Below are 21,288 nucleotides of genomic sequence, written 5' to 3' on the forward strand. Positions count from 1 at the left end.
CTGTTTTTTTATAGATAAGTGTTTTATTTTTTATTTAAAACATATAGTCAAGCAGACCTATTCAAATTAAAAGAGGCGAAATATTAACTTTTCTAAACATTACGAAATAAATAGCCCATTTTGGACAAAAATTGTCACTAACAAGTCAAAAATTTTCAAAATATGGCAAATAAGCATATTTTAATGTTAATAAATTTACTTACTTGATACAAATTAGATTACAATATTTAACAATTATATTGAAAAATTCAATGTTTAGTCACAACGAAAATCCTAATTAAAAATAAATTATTATAAATATAATTATTAAAAAAAAAAATAAATACCTGTTTAGTATCTTTCTCGCTACATGGCCTGCATTATTGCAAATTACACATTGACAATTATGGCAAATTACACATTGAAGACCAAGAGCAGACAAACGTAGTGGAGGAAGACCACCTATACGTTCGGCTGACGACATCAGGCGTATCACCAAAAATTGGCAACAAACAGCACAAAATCGCAAAAAATGGAGGAGTTTAAGGGAGGCCTATGTCCAGCAGTGGACGTGATAAATTAAGACTGGATGATGATGATGATTACTATTTTTAATGGGAATAAACTACAGTTTCATTCAAAAAAACGTTTCATTTGACGGTTCGATTTCTACATCGGAAATAGTTCTGAAACTACAAATTAAATAAATTATTTTGTTTTGCTACTTGGTAATACAAAAAAAAATTACTGTTTATTTAGTTGTTGCCTTACAACTAAATTTATGAACAAGTGATTTTCTCAGTTTGGTTGGTGTAGGCGAATGCAACCATATTTATATCTACCATAAGTGGGTCTTCGAGACAAAATATTTTGGAGATGTGGTTAATGATGTATTTGGAATTTTCGTATTTCTAGATGCTGTTCAGTTCGTCTAAGTCTACGAGATGTCCATAGTTATCCTTTATATTCCCCATTACTTCCTTGAGATTCATGGAGGTTTGGACCTCGCGGCTGTCGATGATGATGGACACACGAGAGGAGCGTGAATATGTGGCGTGGCTGTCGGTATCATGAGCAACGTGGTGCTATTGGAAATAGCTGAGTTTGACTGAAGTTTCAGTGTCGGAATTTGACTGAGGCTAATAAGGTAGATACGTAGTGTCTGTATAGGGATAGTTAAAAAGGGGAGCTGTGCGGTTGGGGGTTGTTTGAGATGATGTCTTCACATGAACTGAGTAGCTGGAAATCTGTGTGTAAGTTTTCGGGTTGTTTGCATTATCAAACCTCATCAAAGCGGCGAGACAACGTACGAGGCATATTCAATGGATTGGATTGCTCTAACGAGCCTCTTAACTAGCTGTCTTCTGCTAATTTAATGACTCGTGAGTTGTCTGGGGACCTCTCCAGTTGGGTGTCTTTTCGAGGTTTTCGGTGTTGACAACACCAAGTGTTGACAGATTTTGTACACCTTCGCTGCTCTTAAAATACAGTTCAGACCTCAAAAGAAATAATAATCGGACTTGATGTCCTACGCGGTGTTTCGGTGATTCCTTTTTACTACTCTTGATATAGGTTTCTTAAGATAGGGGAAGCCCTGTTCAGTGCCAAGCATTGACATACTATCTACACCTTTAGTGCTCTTAAAATATACTACATGTGTCGAAAGAACTGCTAACTGGAGTGGGTGCCCTACGCGTGGTTGATTTTGTGGTATCCTGCGCCGTTCATTCATAGCGGTACGACCTATATCAAGTTATTATGTAGTTTTACAATATACCATCGTTGGAACAGTTCTGTACTCGAACGTTCGTTCTTGTGTGTATCTTATAGTCGGCTGCCAACTATTCTGTAGGCCACGCCTATTCGCCTTCTAACTGACTTTACACCTTAAGAGAAGTTTGAACCAGCTGGAAGAGACAGTGTGTTACCGTCCAATGTTGCGACTGAACATGCTGCTTGGAACTAAGTAAGGTCAATTTATACAGTTGATGGTGACGATCAAGAAAAATGTTTATGAAAGGGGGAATACTGGTAGATAAATAGACGATAGTGGCAATTTGGTATAAATAGGCGACAAAAACCTTTTTAAAACCAATGCATACATACTTTTTATATATTACAAATAAAAAATTTGTTAATCAGTATCCAAAGTATTAAAACTTTAGATCATTAGAAAACACCTTGAAATAATCCGGCTTACTTGAGACCGCCAATACGGTTGATTTTAGATCTTTCCCAAAGTTTGCGGTAAGAGCTCTCTCTGATTATTAAATTAAATATTTGTCATTAAAAGTTTTCTACACTTTGTGATACGAAAATAATTTGGTCTGCACTATCTCAATTTGTATGTACTTAATTATATGTACTCTATGAATTTTTGTTTTCAAATTTCATCTTAAAGATATCAATATGATTAACCAAAGTACACAATTTTTGTTATCTTGCTGGCATTATCGAAGCATAAATTTTTACTAGTTCAATTGTTTAAATAATTTTTCCTCGGCACAGTTTGAACATATTCTATTTATATTACGTTCTAAGAGATAATTAACTTTTATAATAACTTTGTAGAGTTCAAAAATATTGTTTTGACAGTAAAATAGATTTGTTTATAGTGGTGTAATAAGGTGTGTGTGCTCTTTCTGTCCATTAAAATAAGAAAAACATTGTATCTGGGCCACATACTTCGAAACGATAAACACTCTCCTCTACAAGTCATCATGCAAGGAAGCAGGAGTAGAGGGAAGAAAAGGCTTGGGTAGAAAGAAGAAATCGTGGTTGAGGAATATCAGAAATTGGACTAACCTTAGTTTTGGACAAATATTTCACATTGCAAAAGATATGGAAGACAAGGTTGAGTACCGACTATGAATATTACAGAATATACAGAACGAATTCCGCGTTCATAAATACCGCCGAAATGTAGAGCAGCAGGAGGAGAAAATGAAAATTTAATATTTTCTTTATCGAGAGCATTCTCCATAAAGCTACTTAATTGTCGATAAGCGCTATGAAAGTAAGTACCATTATCACAAAATACTTGAGATACTCGACCTCTCCAAGCGATAAAATGTTATAAAGCCGGCAATCACTAGCTAATTCGAGATGTAAAGACTTTGTGGCGCAACATACAAATGGACACAAATATGCCTGTTGAGTTTTAACTGATCTATAGCGAGACATAGTTATCGAAAATGGTCCACCATAATTTAACCCACAAATAGAAAAGATTTAATGGCACCCAAACGAAACTTAGGAAAATTATCTATATGAGGTTAAGGTTTTGGAAGATTGTTTCCAACATCTAATACATTTGGACAGTACTTAATTAACGGCTTGTTTAAAAGACAGTATTCAAAACCAGTATTAGTCAAAAAAATTGACTAACCAAAAACTGAGTACTCTTAAATCCAACATGTAAATACATCGTGATAATGACGAACTAGGAAAGTATTAAGGAGATTTTTTTGGTAACACAAAATGATGTTTTGCTTTATACGACAGGGAAGACTGAGATAGACGACCACCTACTCTTAGATACTGAGTATTATCATCTAAAAATACTCCCAACTTACGAAATGGTTTTGGAAACGAGTTTGACTGAAAATGTTCCTCAAAATACTTTTCCTGTGTAAATCTGACAAGAATAATCAAGGAGCCTTCCAATTCTACCGAAGCTAAGGGTCCTGATTATTTCGACTAATAACGAGAGTTGCGGAAACGAGTGGAAACAAACACCAAAGTTTTTTTTACCCATTCCAAAGACGATTTTTCTTGCAATGAAGGAGGAACCTGTGGAAAAATTAATGGAATATTATGCAAAAACGAAGGATCTGTTAATCAGTCTAATTTTAATACAAAAGCGGCCGGTAGCTTTCAATAGCGGATATTCAATAAGTCCAAGAATAATTTTGACTATGGGTCTGGATATACGAAATACGATCTGAGACGAAAGTTTTGAACCTGGAAGGTGAACTTTTAATCCAGTGCAATACGATTTAAGAGTTCAACCAAGCATACACATACACATTTTGAAAGATTATGTGCTTCCACGACTGTAACATAAAACGACATAAGTTTTACCAAATGAACAGCAGCTAACAATTTCAATCGAGGGATAGTAATCTATTTTATAGGAGCTATTTTTGATTTGGCACAAAGTAAGTTAACTTCAACTATGTTATGAGTATCAATACAACGAATATAAACGACACTCTCTAAGATGGGACATGAAGAAATATTCAAAAAACGAGGAATTTTAAACTGGATTATAAAACGAGGATTATTTCCGATGGAGGGCGATCATCCCATTTAAGACCTGTTACCCAAAGTTGTTAGATTAAATGTTTAATGAAAAAGGTAATAGGTGTTAAGTAACCACAAGGGTCATAAATTCGAGCTAATTCAAATAAATATGGTCTTTGGGTACAAGGGACGTCCTGAAATTTGACTGAAAATTGAAAGACATGGACTGTACAATCCAGTTCAAACCAAGGATTTTTAATGAAGGGCCATTTGATTCTTGGTCAAATTTGCTTAAATTTACAATAACTTTAACAAAACGATTATTTCTGCAACTAAAGTTTGTGCTTCTTCTAGAGTCGGAGCAACAAAAAAAAATTATCAATACATGAAGCATTATGAAGAAGCAAGACATCAGGAAAACGAGAGCCTTCGTAATACTAATTGTTCAAGGGTTCTTAAAGCGAGATATGGCGAGGATACTATTCCAAACGTAACAATTAACAAACGATATTCCTGAATTTTCTCAAGGCTAGAAAATCTCCATAACACACGTTGATAATCTTTTTGCTCAGACGCTACTAATATATTACGATAATCTCACGAATGTCCGCACACAGCGCAAAACGATTAAGTCGAAAATTCAACAAAAGCGAGACTATGTTCTGTTGTAGCTTAGGACCGAGCAGTAAATAGTCGTTCAAAGATTTGCCAAGAGTGGGACTTTTCTATGGCGCATTATACACAACTCGAATTTTTCTTAAAACATTATCTAATTTCACAACGCAATGGTGTGGAATATAATAATTTTCCTTTTTCTTTTCGGCATTAGGGACTAACTGCATATGACTTAAATCAAGATAATCCTGTATATGTATGTAAAGAATATTCCCTTTGCAAGCTAGGTTGACGAAATGAGCGCCGTTCTAATGAAAGCAATATGTTTAAAGCAATATCATAACTATCTTGCAAACAAGGCGGTGATTCTTCAAGAAAAGGCAAAAGCACAACATAGTTACCCGGGTCGTCTCGATTATGCGTTTCCCGATTAATGGTCTCGCACAGAGCGTCTTTCAGTTCTAAAACTGGCTCTTCCGGCATGTTTTCCAGTTCCCAAAATTTCGTGAACGAAAAATCTAGTTTGTTTTCAATATTTGAAACACAAACAAGCGAAGTCGACGAACGGTTAGGTGTGCTAGTTGGTCCTAACAAAATATATCAAAAAACGGTATTTAGGGCATCTGGTTGTTCCGCTTTACCTTCAACACCTTCGAAAATTAACTACAACCAATTAACAAATCTATAGATTGACTACAGTTAAATTCGAGATCAGCTAACTTCAAATTTGTAATATAATTCGATATGTTAATTTTAGTGATAATTAAATTCGAGCAAACTTGATCTGTGATAATAGCCTCCAAATGAAACACCTGATGGTGGTAACACCTGGTAACTCCTGATGACAAGGTTAGATAGAAAAACTTATTTCACCTTGATTAAGTTTCGTTTGTATCCAATTAAGTCCGTTAACTTCAAATGAACAAGGAGTTCTACTGGCAGCTTTTTGACTACTAAACGAACTTATCGAACACGAATCTAGAAGACATCTCAAGGGCTGTTTACATTCCTTACTATCAATCACATGAACCAAAATGGTACCGAGCTAAAGTCTAAAAGTCTAAAATGAAACAAACTCCTTAAAATCACCTTTAAATTTAGGCAGCTCTATTTCAGGCAAGCGAACGTTGTTGAACTAGCATCTAACTTCACGACGATCCTGGAGTTTCAAATTGCGACTTAAATAATTCCGCACTAAACAATTTTATTTAAAAAAATTGTTCAACAAATAATTCCGTAACATTTTCTTCAGCACTCTTATCCGCGTTAGGTACTGATAGAATATTACTAATAATATTTGTGTGATGTTTTTAAAGTTCTTTCTGCATTACATCTAATTCTTGTACTCTAATTTTAAATAAACCTCGTATATATGAATTCATACCTGTCTTTTTCAAAACTTTAAGTTTTTGTGGAACAAATTTGGATTTGGAACAAATTCCCCATTACACCCACAAAATGTACAAGAAATGTGCTTATAACAGCAAAATCAACAAGTTGGATTTTAACGCAAACAAAAGTGATATTTGATACTTTGTCAAAATGACGACTCCCCCTAATGCACAAAAACGTGTTAGGTATATCGTGTAACGATAAGACTACCAAAGAGAATTAAAATACTATTATAAAAATAATACCTCAATCAACCATGGGAGCTTATCGTCAATGCTTCGCCTAGCTCAGTATCTCAAGTGTGAGTTCGTCTTGTCTTAAACTAGGAACTAAACATGAACCCTTAGCTGATAGCAAATAAAACAAATTTTAACTTATCATATTTATTAAAAACAGGAAACAATCAATCCTGCCAATGCTTAACAATAGATAAGTGAGGGTTATACTTAAGGCAACGATGGCATCAATGGGCTGCTTGTGTGTCCTCCTAATTAGACGGTTAGGTCCTCCTATGAGCTGCAGTTATACCATGTGAGTGACTCCCAATTAAGTGGTTAGATCCTCCAATGGTCAATAAATTTTTATAATACGGCCAATAAAGTCTGGAATAGAGCCAATAAACCGTGAATATGGTTAATTAATTCAGCCAATAAACTACAATACAAGAAACAGCTCGTATTAAAAATACATCATAAAGGGTTTAATTTCCTTGCCATTTTACAAAATTACAATTAAACAAATAGCGGATGGCAAGGATAAAATGAAATATAATTATCATTACTTAGTTAAATTCTGTTAACGAGTCCTACATGCATATAATTGAAAAAACGTGCGTTCAAAAGAAGTGAGGTTACGAATATTGAAAATGCTGTCGGAATTATAGAATAAAGATTACAGTAAAAGTACTCACGCCAAGAGAATGTTACAGACCATAAAATGAAGCTTATAATAATTTTTGCATTCTTTTATAAATTTAAAAAACAGGCAAAAAATTATATTCCCACTACGTTAGAAAAGTTGATTGACAGAAAGTAGGGAGACTAAACTGAAGTTACAGATGTCATAGGATGTTCCTATATGATGGAATTAGCTTTTCTGTCAACATAGAACACAATACTTAGTCTACCAGACAGAGAGAGAGAAGCCAAATATTTATTCTACCGGAGAGAAAGAGAAAGAAAAGAAAGACAGAGGGCGCCAACTACTTTTTGAATAAAAAATAGTGAAAAAGAAACTAAATGTAAAGGAAAAAATAAACCGGTTTTATTAATCTTTACACAAACAATAAAAACGAGAAACTATTTTTACGACTATAACCAACCATTTAAATTTAAATACAATATTTTTTCAGCAAATGAGTTCACATCCGGCCCGAAGGATCAATGTAGCGAATTAAACAAGCAATGGTGTATTACAAGATAATTAATAATAATTAAATTAATATCGACTATATTTCCTTCGATAACCCTGGTGAGATAAATGAACTTTCCTTTATAGGTGCAAACAATAATCAAATCATAAATAGTTGCAATAAAGAATCAAAGCATTGTGTAGGTTAAAGATAAAAATTGTATTAGACTTACCTGGACTTACTGGACAATGCTGTTTTAGCACTATTTTACAACAACCAATGATCGAATTTGTACTCAAGTCTGGTGCATTTTAACGACTTTCTTGCTCTCGATCTCAAAAATCCAGTTTTTTTACCGATTCTATAAGATGCGTCAAACGGGTAGGAAAAATTGCATCGATTAATTTACACAACCATATTTGAATTTAAATAATTTTAATAGCAGTATCTCTAATAACTGGCCGACATAATCCTACAAATTATATTAGGATACTATTTCTTTTCTTTTGCCCTGAATAGACCTCTGACATTTTAGTTTCATTTCGCTTTTTGCTTCGATGTCCAGCGCACGCAACTTATGTGGTTGGCTCACAGATTCACTAACTATTACATCAAAATCTTCCTACACGATTTAGCCAACACACCACCAATGCAACCAAAGTGCAGTATTACCCCACACCTGCTTATATTATTCTGCACAGGCCAGGATCCCTACGTTCTTGTAAGGACTGCCCTACAGGAAACGTACACTAGAAGGCACGTACTTTAATATGAGATATTTTTTACATGTTATGTTTATTATAACTTAATTTCACACAGATATATTCCTATGCCAATTGTAAATTTATCGTTGTTAATTATTTGGTTTAATATAAACTCAAATGATGCGTAGAGTTTATATTTTTTTCTTCAGCTTTGGTTAAATGAAATATTCATTAAAAATAAATAATTTTACATTAACGTTTATTTAATAAAAGTACTGACGAGTAAGATAAGAACAGGTACAAATTTAAAAACAGATTTTTGGTACTTAAAAATCCTACAATTAATACTTTATTAGTATTGAATCCTTAAACTATTTCGAAATAGAAAATGCAAATTGGTTACAAAAAAATTATTAAGTCTTATTTATCGTGCTAGTCACTTTCATTCTATGTTATAAAACATAACATTGCAAATTATGTAATGTAAAATTAATGCAACTGATAATTAAAAGATTAACTAAAATTAAAAGTCAAAAATGGTTTTTAGAAATCTACAGTCGGTAAGAGGCAGTACGATAGCCTTGTTCGGATTTTTTGATATTTTTTAAATGGCAACCATGTCAACAACGCGTTTGGTTATGCGCATTCATTCCATTTTAGAATTAAGTAAGAAGTAAGAGTAAATATAGACGTGTAATATCTATTCTATTTACAATTAAACGTAATTACAGTCCACAGCGTTTCAATTCAATTCTATTTACCAGTGAACCAGCGAAGAAGTAAAGACAAACCAGTGTTTTCACATTCTATTAAACAAGCCTATCACTGGAATGTTTTAATCCGAGTATTTATAAATTATATTTTAAATATATTTTTGTAGCTGGTAAATATATTATACAAAAAAATTTCAGTTATATTATCAGGAATGTATCAATTTAATTATACAGTTTGTCAAATATAGGAATAAGTTTGACAATTTCGATTTGGCAACCGGACGGCATTAGTACGTTCTATGTAGAGAAAAAGTGTTAAGTATGTATAACGGTAACGGAGTTTAAATCAAAATTAATTGGCAAAGGATGGTCCAATCAAACGAGGGAAGTAACAGGTAATGTGATTTTCTTCATGAAAGGAGAAGTTACACAAAGTAAATCTTACCGTTGAGGAAATGCAATTCCAAAAAAATAGCACCAATCATAATCTTATCATACAACACTTCAGAGATCTAATTAACCCCTATTCCTAGTACACAGTATAGTAAAACAAACGCGTTTAAAACTAAAAATGGAGTGGTAGTGGCAATAATTAACAAGACAGAGATTCTCAAACATAGAATTCCAGATACTGCAACTATATTAACAGGAGAACTCTATGCAATTTACCAAGCAATACTGCACACAAATTCAAATAAGATGAAACGATTCTAGTCATCACTACACATAATCAAGAAATTATACACCCAGCATCCATTAGCTTTACTAATAAAGGAAGAACTAAATAAATTCTATACTAAAGATACTGAATCATTAAGTTTCTCTGGGTCCCATTACATGTTGGAATAGCAGGTAATGAAGCAGCAGACATAAATGGAAAGTTCAAGATACTTTTTAGGCAGGAGCTATAAAGGAGTTAATAAAAGAGATAGAAATAAATAAACTGTGAAAATGTGGTTTTCTTCAAAAACAGTGGAGTAGATATGATGCTGGGAACTGGCGTTATTATAAGAAAATAAATAAAAAAAAAGGTTATGAGTTTTAATCCCACATCTAATAGGATGTGTTATATAAGGCTAAAAGGAAAAAGAGATATAGCTTGTACTTGAAGAGAAAGAATACTTAAACACGACGTTAAAATTCTGATGGGAGATTTAAATGCAAAAGTGGGAAAAGTGGATATCTACAGCATGATAACAAAATGATAATGGAAAGAGAGTAATATGATTTGCAATGAAAAAAATAATAACAATGGTAAGTGCAACGTAAGAATACGTATAATGACATATACTAATAATAAAAACAGAGAAGGAAGAAATTTTACAGAAAAAACAGAGAGCCGAATAAACAAAGATTGAAGGAATAGAAGAAAAATTCAAAAACAAAAAAGTCAGATTATTCTGCCAGGAGGTTAAACACCTAGAAAAAGGATACCGAAATAAAACCAGTTACATAAAAATTATCGACAGTATTGCATAGTCTCGACTTGGAAACAATTATAAGAAACAGCAGAATAAAAACTATAGCAACGAACATTACTGCATTGCTTTCGCCGTCTGACGCTACTAGCAGAAACAAAACAATAATTGAGAAAAATTACAAAATCAGTAGAAAGAGAGGCAAGAAATTCGGCATAGAAATAAATTAGAAGAATGCCAAATATACGGTACTAGGAAACACAGAAAGCGAACCGGAACAGACACTAAGGTTACCAGCGTTAGATGAGTATGAATATGAATATGAATACATTCATATAAATATGAATATAAAAGAGTTGTGAATTTTACATATCTGGTGATGGTGATGTAATAGAAAGGGCACGAGCAAAGTGAACTAAAATTTAGAATAGCAAAAGGGAATTAAAAGGGGGACAGTTTAAGAAACTTATTAAAATCAAATTATGTGTTGAAAAAAAAAAAACCAAAACCAGAATCTATGGTTTTGGCAGATGCTAGCAAAGCAAAACTAATTACGAATTAAAGACGCTTAACAAGGAGCCAAATCTAACAAGATTTGCGACAGCACAAAGATTAAGGTGAGTAGGATTGTTAAACGAATGGATATGGAAAATATGCCAAAGAAAGTACTACAAAGGAGGTCAGTTGGAAAAAGGTGACGAATAAGATCAAGATGAGAAGTAACAGGAAGATATAGAATCTACAGGAATCAGGAACTTGAGAGCAAAATCAATGGATAGAAGACAGTGTAGGATTTTAACGCATCAATTTCTTCAAAGAGGTAAAGATTAACTAGGAACACTTAAATGGTCAAACGTCTTACGTAATATGTAATTATTTAATTATTATTGTAATGATTTATTCGTATTTTAGCGTTGAGTATTTTAAACACAAAAAGAAAATGTCCCTTTTGAGTCATATATTGATAGGAAATAGACATACAAATACTACAGCTGTAGTAGGGTCTATTCCTAATATCCTCTGCTCTCGATGTACCCTCGCTCCAGTTAAGTATTTTTACATGAGAAACAAATGAATCTAGACCTAACCTAACCAAACTTTCTTATCTATGATCTAGTCACAATAAATGTCCTCGCTCTAATTCTACTTGGATGTGTGTACATATCAAAAATATTTTACCGAAAAGAGTTCAGATTTATATCGATAGTGTGCACGATTACTTGGCATTCTTTGTTTGATTATTTTATTCCTGACGAATACGATTGAATTTATTGAAAAAGGGAATTATTTGTAAAATATAAATAATAATATAAAAATGAAAAAGAAGAGATTATATTTGTCGTGTTTACTAAACTAGAAATAAAATCGGTTAAAAATGATATTTTTGTTTTAAAACTGTCTCAGTCTAATCTTACACTTGACTGTTGGATATTCCACACACATTTGTGAATATTTAGGAATCGTATATTAAATATAATTAAAATTATTCGATTTGTTTCTGGATTGATTCGATTGTTAAATCTTCTTGGTAGTTTGTAGTGACCAGAAATTGTTAACAACATAGTGCTACTGATGTGTGCGTTCAAAATCATTTTTCATAACCAATATGCATCTTAAAAATAAATTAGAAATTAATATTAATAAATTATAGTTCAGCAAATAAAAAATGAAATTAGTCATGCGCGTGATCACTTAGGCTTATCGTATCGTTTAGCTGTCGCTATGAGTTTTACCAAGAACCATGTCAGTAGCCGAGAAAGGATGCGTTTATGATCAGTATATATTTAGTTTTCTCAGAGTTATAAGTACATTGTGTGTTAAAAGTATACAGGTGCCTTTGTATTTAACGATATATTGCTCTTGTTAAATATTGTTTAATTCAATAAAAATGGAAGAAGCTAGTACAAGCAGGAAGAGTATAAATGTGAAAAGGTCTCGTAAACAGTCAGAACTTGAAGCTAAAAGCATAGTGTCTCATATCAGGGTTTGCCTTCCTCGATGTTTTCCTTAATTGTTTTGTTTTGTTAATCTTCGTAGTTTTTCTTTTTGTTTTGTCAATATATTACGCTTCTTATCTCTTCACATCTTACGTTTAAATTATTTTCTGCTTTTGTTTAATTTCTGGAAAAAATTTCTTGCTTCTGTTGGCTCACTTTCTGAGGTGGATCTTTTTTCTCCTTGACTTAGTTATTTATTTTCCTTCTCCGCTTGTCGGATTCTGTGCTCTTTCTTTCCGTTATAATTTGAAAATCTCTTCGTCAAACCAGTTTATTCGTCCTTGTTCTTTGTTTACCTTTCATGTCTAGTAAATCTTTAACTGCATTTTTTCAGGATGTTTCTGTACCCTTCCCCCTCTTCTGCAGAGGTTGTCATGTTTTAGTCTGTTTTCTAGTTTGATGTTTATATTTTGTTTATATTCTCTATTTTTGTTCGTATCTTTGAATCCTTCTACATTCTACCGTTCATATTTAGAACATATTACCATTTTTATGTTTAAAATTCTTGTCCTTAACCTACTTTCGACCCGGTGGTAATCAGAATCGATTTAAAATTCGGTATGTCTCAAGCACCAATTTTTTTTATTTTGTTGGGCTGTATTATCATTTTTGTTCCATACCATGCAAATTAAACGAACGTTTACTTTGTATTCCAGTTTGGCGTAATTTTCAGTTTTTTATTGACGCTTCGTTGCAGCAATCGTTGATTTAGCTGCTGATTCAGCTGTTGATTCATCTCTGGTATATTTATTTTACTTGTAAACAAATTTTGACCTAATGTTAGGGCATTGCATAATTCCGCTATTAAATATACTAACTCGGTTATTTTGACACTCAAGAGAATTAAATTTTTCTCAGAAATAAACTTCGAATCTTGATAATCGTGTTTTGTTCTGTTTACTGCCGAAAACGTATAATCAATTGCGGAGAAGATTGTATTTATAACAATGTAATTAATGAAATGCATGACCCGATGTATAACTTCGTCTAAGTAACACGTTTTGGCATGTTTTTAGAAGACATTATGTATATACAGACCAAAAAAGCACCTGCGGTTGCTACTTCTTTTTCTATTGATAGACTAGATAATTAAATATCCTTCTCAAATAAAAAAAAGAATTGAAGTATTTTACATCTTTAGGCCGACTCCCACTTAGTCGACACATTATTAACGTGATTGAAAACTTATTTTATACACTAGATCTAAAGGAAACATATTTTCTTACTGGCCGCCAATGATCGGATTGAAAATTTTCGAGAATATATAATTGATACGTGATTTCGGCTAATATTGACCACTTACGACGAATGATTTTGGATGACTAATTTCATTTTTTGTTTGCTAGACTATAACAAGCCTTTTAGACTCTGATGCTTTAACGTAAATATATATATTTCATATTACATATAATTTATTTAATAAATAATCTTATTTACTATAACAAAAGAACACTTATACTAGTTTAGAAGTCCTGACGTCACACGAGATGAATGAAGTTAACGACTATTTTTAAATATATCAATAATTATATATATATATATATATATATATATATATATATATATATATATATATATATATATATATATATTATTTGAAAGTTTCAATCAGACGCTTTAGATAAAATATTTAATGCCTACTACTACTTCTGGTTACACAGCAAACTGACTAAAATTTCCTTCTTTTAAATATGTTATCCTGTATGTTATTACGCACTTCGATAAAACGCCTCTTGAGCATTTCAGGAGCAAGGTGATTCAAAACGCGTACCTACTTACAAATTTTTTAACTATCTTAAATGGATCAAAATGGATCATCCTATATGATACTAATTGTGTTAAGTTTCTATAGAAGGTCTAATTAGAACTTCCAAAGAATCATCCTTATGTATATACATATATATGTATATATATATAAGGGTCTGTATTAAGTATTTTTTGTGAAATTTAAAAGGGATAAAAATAAATTGTTATTAGTTATCTTAACATTTTAATAAGTATAAGGCAATTATTGACTGTTTGAGTTGACGGATTATTATCAAGAAATTTGGTGATCCAAGGAAGTTTCAAGACAAGCTATTAAAAGCTTTTATCACACCAAAATCGAAATAAACCATTTTAAATCTTAAGAATTAAAGTAAAACCTAAATCTAGGACACAAATTAGATTATGACAAATGAGAAATTGGAAAATGAAAATGAGATATAGCAAATCAAAAAGAGGAAGATAAGGCCTACTATGATATAATGCAACCAAACCAAAACAATTAGAAACCGAAAGTCTACTAGAAACAACAAAATCAAGATATTCTGTGAAAAGGTGTAGACATTCCTAAAGAGAGAAAGAAGCGAAATCTAAAGACACAACAGAGGAGTATTAATATAAGAAATTTAGAAATGACTGTAAAAAAAGAGTGTAATGAATCATCTAAATAAATCATCAGTGGAACAAGCACGGAGGAGGCAGCTTTATGCAGATAAAATAGGCAATAGTCCTAACATAAATAATAGTGAGGAAGAAAAACAATAAATTTGGATTTATCTTTGCACTAATAAGTTGGAAGTTTAGGTAACTGCTTCATTATGTTCCCTTTTATACAAAAATGGATTCCGGTTTATAAAAATTAATGTCTATAAAATATCTCTTATGAATATCATTCGTGTGAAGTCAGACTTACATAGTCAATTAATAATGGAATTGCGTTATAAATAAAATAAAATAGGCTATAAGTATCTACTTCGTTTTAATTTTATGACTAGATACAAGGAAAAATTTGATATTGTATCCTTATGGAAGCATATTTTGATAATGGACTCAATAAATAATTTTTATGTAATTTTTTTCAATTGTATTCAATTGTTCATTGGTTGAAATATTTTTAGTACATAAATATATTTTTTAACAAAAACAACACTTTAAACTTATATATTGAACTACATAAATCTATTTAATTTATAAATTTTGGACCTTTCTTAATATATTTAAGTTCGATGCAATCATCCTCAGGAACTAAGATTAGATACTTGGTAGCACACAAGACTAAAAAAGAAGAAAATAATACTAAATTACTGGTACTTGAATATTCTACATCAATAATAAGCTAAAAGCTAAAAAAAGAAAGTATCTAACAACTGTTTTTAATAAATTTGGTGATAACAATATATAATAAACAAAATATGCAAGATTAAGCGTCATTTTATACTTATAAATAACATGTAAACAATGTAAGATCTGTATTTCGTTTCAAATACTCAAGGTGAAGACCGGTAAATTATATGGAAAAGTGACACAATTTTTTGGAAAATTCATAGGAAATCCTTTAAAGTGAGAATTTGAAAAGTTATTTTCTTATGTTTTTACTGAATTGTTACAGAAATAGCTTCAAAAGTCGATTTTTCAAAAATAGTTAATAACTTTTCCTAAAAATGACAAAAACTTTAATTTCGCGTGATAATATCACGTCTATTCAGCTTCAAGAAGTTTCACTTAGTAGTTATTGCAAAATTGAAATTTTTTATCCCAGGAAGCTTTTATCTACAACGTTATTATGCGTAAAATATTAGGTCTACACAAATTCTGAAAGCACGAAATTGAAGAGCAAGTAACGTTTACTTATTATCAAATTAAATTGTTTAATAGTTAAAAAGTTTATGTTACATATTGTAAAATAGATTTTCAAAAGTACTGTGATAATGTGATAAAAGTACTGTGTTTTTTGTATAATTCTAAATAAAAATAGTAAAATTAAGTATTTAAATTGAAATTTATTAGTTATATATTATATAAACAGATTAATTCCATAATTTTTATTTATAATTATAAAAAGTTTATAACAATTAATTTGTTTATAATATATTTTTGTAATTTTTTTGAAGAAAAGTAATTTTAAAAATAATAAGTATAGATTTGATTCTCAAATAGAAAATTAATTATTGTAAAATAAATATTGTTAAAAGGTATTATTTATAACTATAATACATAAATATTTAAGCTTATTATTCCATAACCTTTTCGACTAATAATAATAGAAAAGTGAAATTTTCCAAATAAATATTTATGTTAAACTGTTTGAAGAAATTACTCGGTTAAATAAACAATTTACAAATTACCTAAATACATTTTTACGATCTATGCCACGAGGTAGGTACCCCAAATTAAAGAAAGCATTAATTTTCGTTGATTAGAACCAGAGATATTGCGAATTTTATAAATTTGAATTTATGAATTCAGTTTTTAAAATAGTAAAATCGATTCGCTTTTAAACTCTTTATCTTTGGCGTATTATGGAGGGCTTATTTTAAAGGAATTGTTTTGTTAAAACTTGACCTTAAATGGTGTTTTTTTCTTAATGTTTATAAACAAAACGGTGAATTTTTGAAAAAAAAACGGCTAACTCGGGCTCTAAGAATCATAGGACTAATCTAAGGTCTGAGTTATTTTAAATGTTTATAAGCTTAAATTGGGGGATAAAGGGGTAGAATGCGAATACATGAAGTTGATTCCAGTTTACTCCAACTAGCCTCTTCTACTCAAATCCGACTCTCACCTTCACGCTGGTGTCCCCTGTTAACCGAGCAACCCAGCTGGAGATCTGGTATCCAACCCGGGTGGAAAGTTGGGTCAGGAACTGACGAGAGCCGGTGAAATGGCCCTTCGAAAAGGGGCTTTTGCATTGGGTTAACTACCCAACCCGGTAAAACCCCATAGTTACGAAATCGAAAGTCAAAAATGCCGGACGGAAATCTCGACGACGACCTATGCAACGAAATAAGGACATGAATAATGGAAATAATGATCTTAATGTATTTACCTGGAACGTTCGCACACTTAACGAACCTGGAAACATCTGCAAACTGTGTGACATATTAGCACAATATAATGCTGATATTACTGCAATACAAGAAGTACAATGCACAGGCCATGGCATAATCCAAAAAGCAAACTACAATATATACTATAGTTGCCATAGAACCAGACATGAATTTGGGACAGCCTTTATAGTCAATAATAAAGTCAAGCACTTGATTATAGATTTTAAGTCGATAAGTGCGAATAAGAAGTCGAATGAGCTGCTTAAGGAGCAGGGGCAAGTTTTTTAATATTAGCCTTATTAATGTACATGCCATGTGTATACATACATACATAATGAAATATATCTACCGCACATTGGTAAATATAGTCTCCATAATAATAATACTAATTCGAATAGACACCGAGCAGTCACCTTCGCAGCCTCAAAGAACATGATCGTAGGAAGCACATGTTTTCTACACAAAAAAATACATATGGGAACTTGGACCTCGCCTGATGAATTAACGAACAACCAAATTGATCATGTGATCATAGATGCTAGACACTTCTCTAACCTTATAGATGTCCGCACCTATCGAGGCGCCAATATTGATTCAGATCATTTTCTAGTTGGCACAAGAATTCGGGCTAGAATCTCAAATGCGAAGAAGGAGAGAAGTACCAAAACAAGGCGCCTTAATATTGAACTCCTCAAAAACCCGCAAATGGTAGAAAGGTTTCAAAACTATATCGAAACTAAATACATAACTAAAGAGAATCTAACAATTAGTTAACAATGGAAAGTGTATAAAAAAACATTAAAGACGCAGCAAATAACATTCTAGGGCCGCAAAGACCACCACCACGAGTGGTTCGATGCTGAGTGCCGAGGACATTACAAGAAGAAAGAACAATGTATATAAACTGATGCAGCAAAGAAGAACCCGAGAAAAAGAACAAAAATATAAAGATCTCAGAAGAGAAGAGAAGTACATCCATCGAAGAAAAAAGCGAACTTATGAAAATAGAATATTGGAAGAACTTGAGGCATTAAAAAAGGAAAATCAAACAAGAAAATTCTATAAAAATCTAAATAAAGCAAAAAAAAAAGAATTTAAACCAAGGATCGGACTATGTAAGGATAAGGAGGGGCATATACTCAATACAAAAGAAGAAGTATTGAAAAGGTGGGTGAAACACTATAAAGAACTACTTACTATCGAAGTAGAAGATCCAAATCAACCACCTCCAGAAGCAAACAACAATACACCATTGGAGCCTCCATCAATTCAGGAAGTATGGGATGAAATAAAACACCTAAAAAATAATAAATCTCCAGGAAGTGATGGTATACCCGCGGAACTTATTAAATGTGGAGGTGCTACTCTGACTAATCATATATATAAAATCATACTAAGAGCCTGAAATGAGGAACAAATCCCAGAAGAGTAGTGCATTGGGATCGTTTGCCCGCTACCCAAAAAGGGAGATGAATTAGAATGCATAAACCATAGGGGAATAACCCTCCTTAATACAGCATACAAAATATTTTCGAGTGTTTTACATGGTCGCAATTTAATATCGACGCATACCATCTTTTCGTAGACTTCAAATCGGCCTATGATAGTGTCCTAAGAAATAAATTGTATGAAGCCATGGATGAATTCCACATCCCCGATAAACTGATAAGATTGGTTAAGGCTACAATGCGTAAAGTTGTTTGCAAAGTCGAAATACAGGGCGAACAATCACAGGCATTTGAAACGCATGTTGGGCTGCGACAGGGAGATGCGCTGGCGTGTCTCCTTTTCAACATAGCTCTGGAAAAGGCGATCAGGGATGCCCAAATAGACAACAGAGGAAACATTTTTAATAACTCATCCCACATTTTGGCATATGCAGATGATGTCGACCTAGTTGCCCGCACAACACGCAAGCTAGAAGAAATGTATACCACCTTGTCAAACGCCTCAAAAAATGTGGGCCTGCAAGTAAATGAAGATAAAACTAAGATAATGGCATCAACACCCAACAATAGAGCCAGAAACATCGGCCACCAATTCACGGTTGATAATTCTACCTTTGAAGTGGTGGACAAATTCACATATTTAGGCTCCCTGATCACCAAGGAGAACGTCATGACGGAAGAAATTAAGCGAAGAATAATCCTAGCAAACAACTGTAATAATCCACTCGCTGTAGGTGCTGCGCTGGAACATCAGCCGGCGCTTGCTCAAACGGAACGACTGAGACAGTGCACGAAATGGACTATATTTATGAACGAACACACTTTGCGCTTCTATTACAAGATGACAACCCTCGGTGATAAACTATCGGCTATCGACAACATCTGTGTGCCGAATTTTGCAGGGAGTACCCATAGATTAAGTATCTGAACAGCGAATAGCAGATCAATATTGTGTAATTGTAACAAATAATCTTATCCCAGAGACTAGACGCGATACTATCAGAAGCGAAGTCGAGCGGGAGATGCATAAACAAGAGTTAGTTGTAGATAAAGTCCCTAATGGGCAGATTCCTGAGCTTTTCATACAAGAAACTCAACCTGTTAACACACAGCAGAACAACGAGTTGCACGATAGCCTGGTAAGTGAAATGGCACGTGCCCTACGAGGGCTTAATGGGACAAACCTATTTAGCAGACCAACGCTATCAAAAATAAACTCTTGTAAGAAACTAGGTGCGCTGTTACAAATTGTGAACACTGAAGTCCTACCCAATTATATCGTAAAAGCTCACTTATTAGAATATTTGCATATGCTGATTTACTGTGCAGCAACAGCAATTGCTAATGTAATAGGCATTAAGATCAGATCACGACGAGGTAATAATATCGGAAGAAGTGAAAACAAAATTGCACCCTAGGAAAAACGACTGCTGAGGAAAATTTAATTATTACGTAGGAATATTGGACAAATTACGGAATACATCCGAGAAGCAAGAAGTAGAAAAGTAATTAAAAGAGCTGAAGAAATAATTCTGAACACTCCAAGACACTCAAAATATGATCCAGAAAACAACACAGCTCAACACTGCCTGGACACATTAAAACAAAAACTTTCCGTATATTCAGGTCACCTAAGGAGATAAAAAGTTAGTAACAACCGGAAATGCGACAATATATTTTTTAAGCACGCAGAAAAGGCTTTCTATGGGAAACTGAATTCTACTGTAGGTAATGAAAATAAATCCTATCCGAGCTAAGAAGAAATTCATGAGTTCTGTGGAAACTAACTTTCGACACCAGCTACTAATAACAACAATGCTGGATGGATTGAAGCAACTACGATTAACTGTCAACACTACAGTAATATTCCTTATATGAAAATTTCACCACTGAAGAAGTCTTGAACATTATCAAAGAGCTTCATAACTTGAAATCTCCTGGACTGAAGTTCAAAACTTCTGGCTAAAGAAGTTTTGGAGTGTTCATGAGCTTTTAACAATATTAATTAATCATGTTATTTCTAATCCTCAGGAAATACCACCATTTCTTACTCAGAGAACCACTTATCTAATACCGAAGGATCAAAATAACACCAAGATCCAGTCAAGTACAGCGCAAATTACTTGTCTTCCGACTTTGTACAAATTGGTCACATCCTGTGTAGCCCAGAGTATCTATGAACACTGTTCTCAAAACAATATCATAGAGCCTCAACAGAAACAATGCGCTAAGGCTTCCAAAAAACAACTTATAATCGACCCATTCTACTACCTTAATTGACTATAAGAAGGCATTTTATTCACTATCGCATGAATGGCTTATAGATATATTGAAAATAAAGTTGAGGATAATATAAAGAAACCTTTTTAAAGCATATAATGACGGAGTAGAAGACTAAAATTCACCTTCAAATACCTGGTGAAAACAACATCGAAACTGAAGATATCCCAATTAATCGGGGCCTTTTCCAGGTGGATTCGTTGAGTCCATTTTGGTTCTGCCTAGCGATGAACCCACTATCTCAGCTACTGAACTTCACTGACTCAGGTTTTAGCATCAAAAATAACAATACTGTTGTGGCGAAGCTTAATCAAATTAATGGCTTCCACTCGAAA

At 32.7% G+C, this 21,288-nt stretch overlaps 1 protein-coding gene across 1 annotated transcript in view; it reads right to left on the reverse strand.

Moving 5' to 3' along the window:
• Positions 1-15,361: 15,361 nt before the first annotated feature.
• The window catches only part of LOC140438705 (uncharacterized), a 69,839-nt gene continuing 63,912 nt past the window's right edge, over positions 15,362-21,288 (reverse strand). Inside the window, exon 19 of the mRNA XM_072528349.1 lies at positions 15,362-15,453. Within this exon, the coding sequence (XP_072384450.1) occupies positions 15,362-15,453 (92 nt within the window). The remainder of the gene's footprint in view (positions 15,454-21,288) is intronic.

This window comes from Diabrotica undecimpunctata, chromosome 4 (genome assembly GCF_040954645.1).
Source record: "Diabrotica undecimpunctata isolate CICGRU chromosome 4, icDiaUnde3, whole genome shotgun sequence".
In the NCBI taxonomy this organism is placed as follows: Eukaryota; Metazoa; Arthropoda; class Insecta; order Coleoptera; family Chrysomelidae; genus Diabrotica; species Diabrotica undecimpunctata.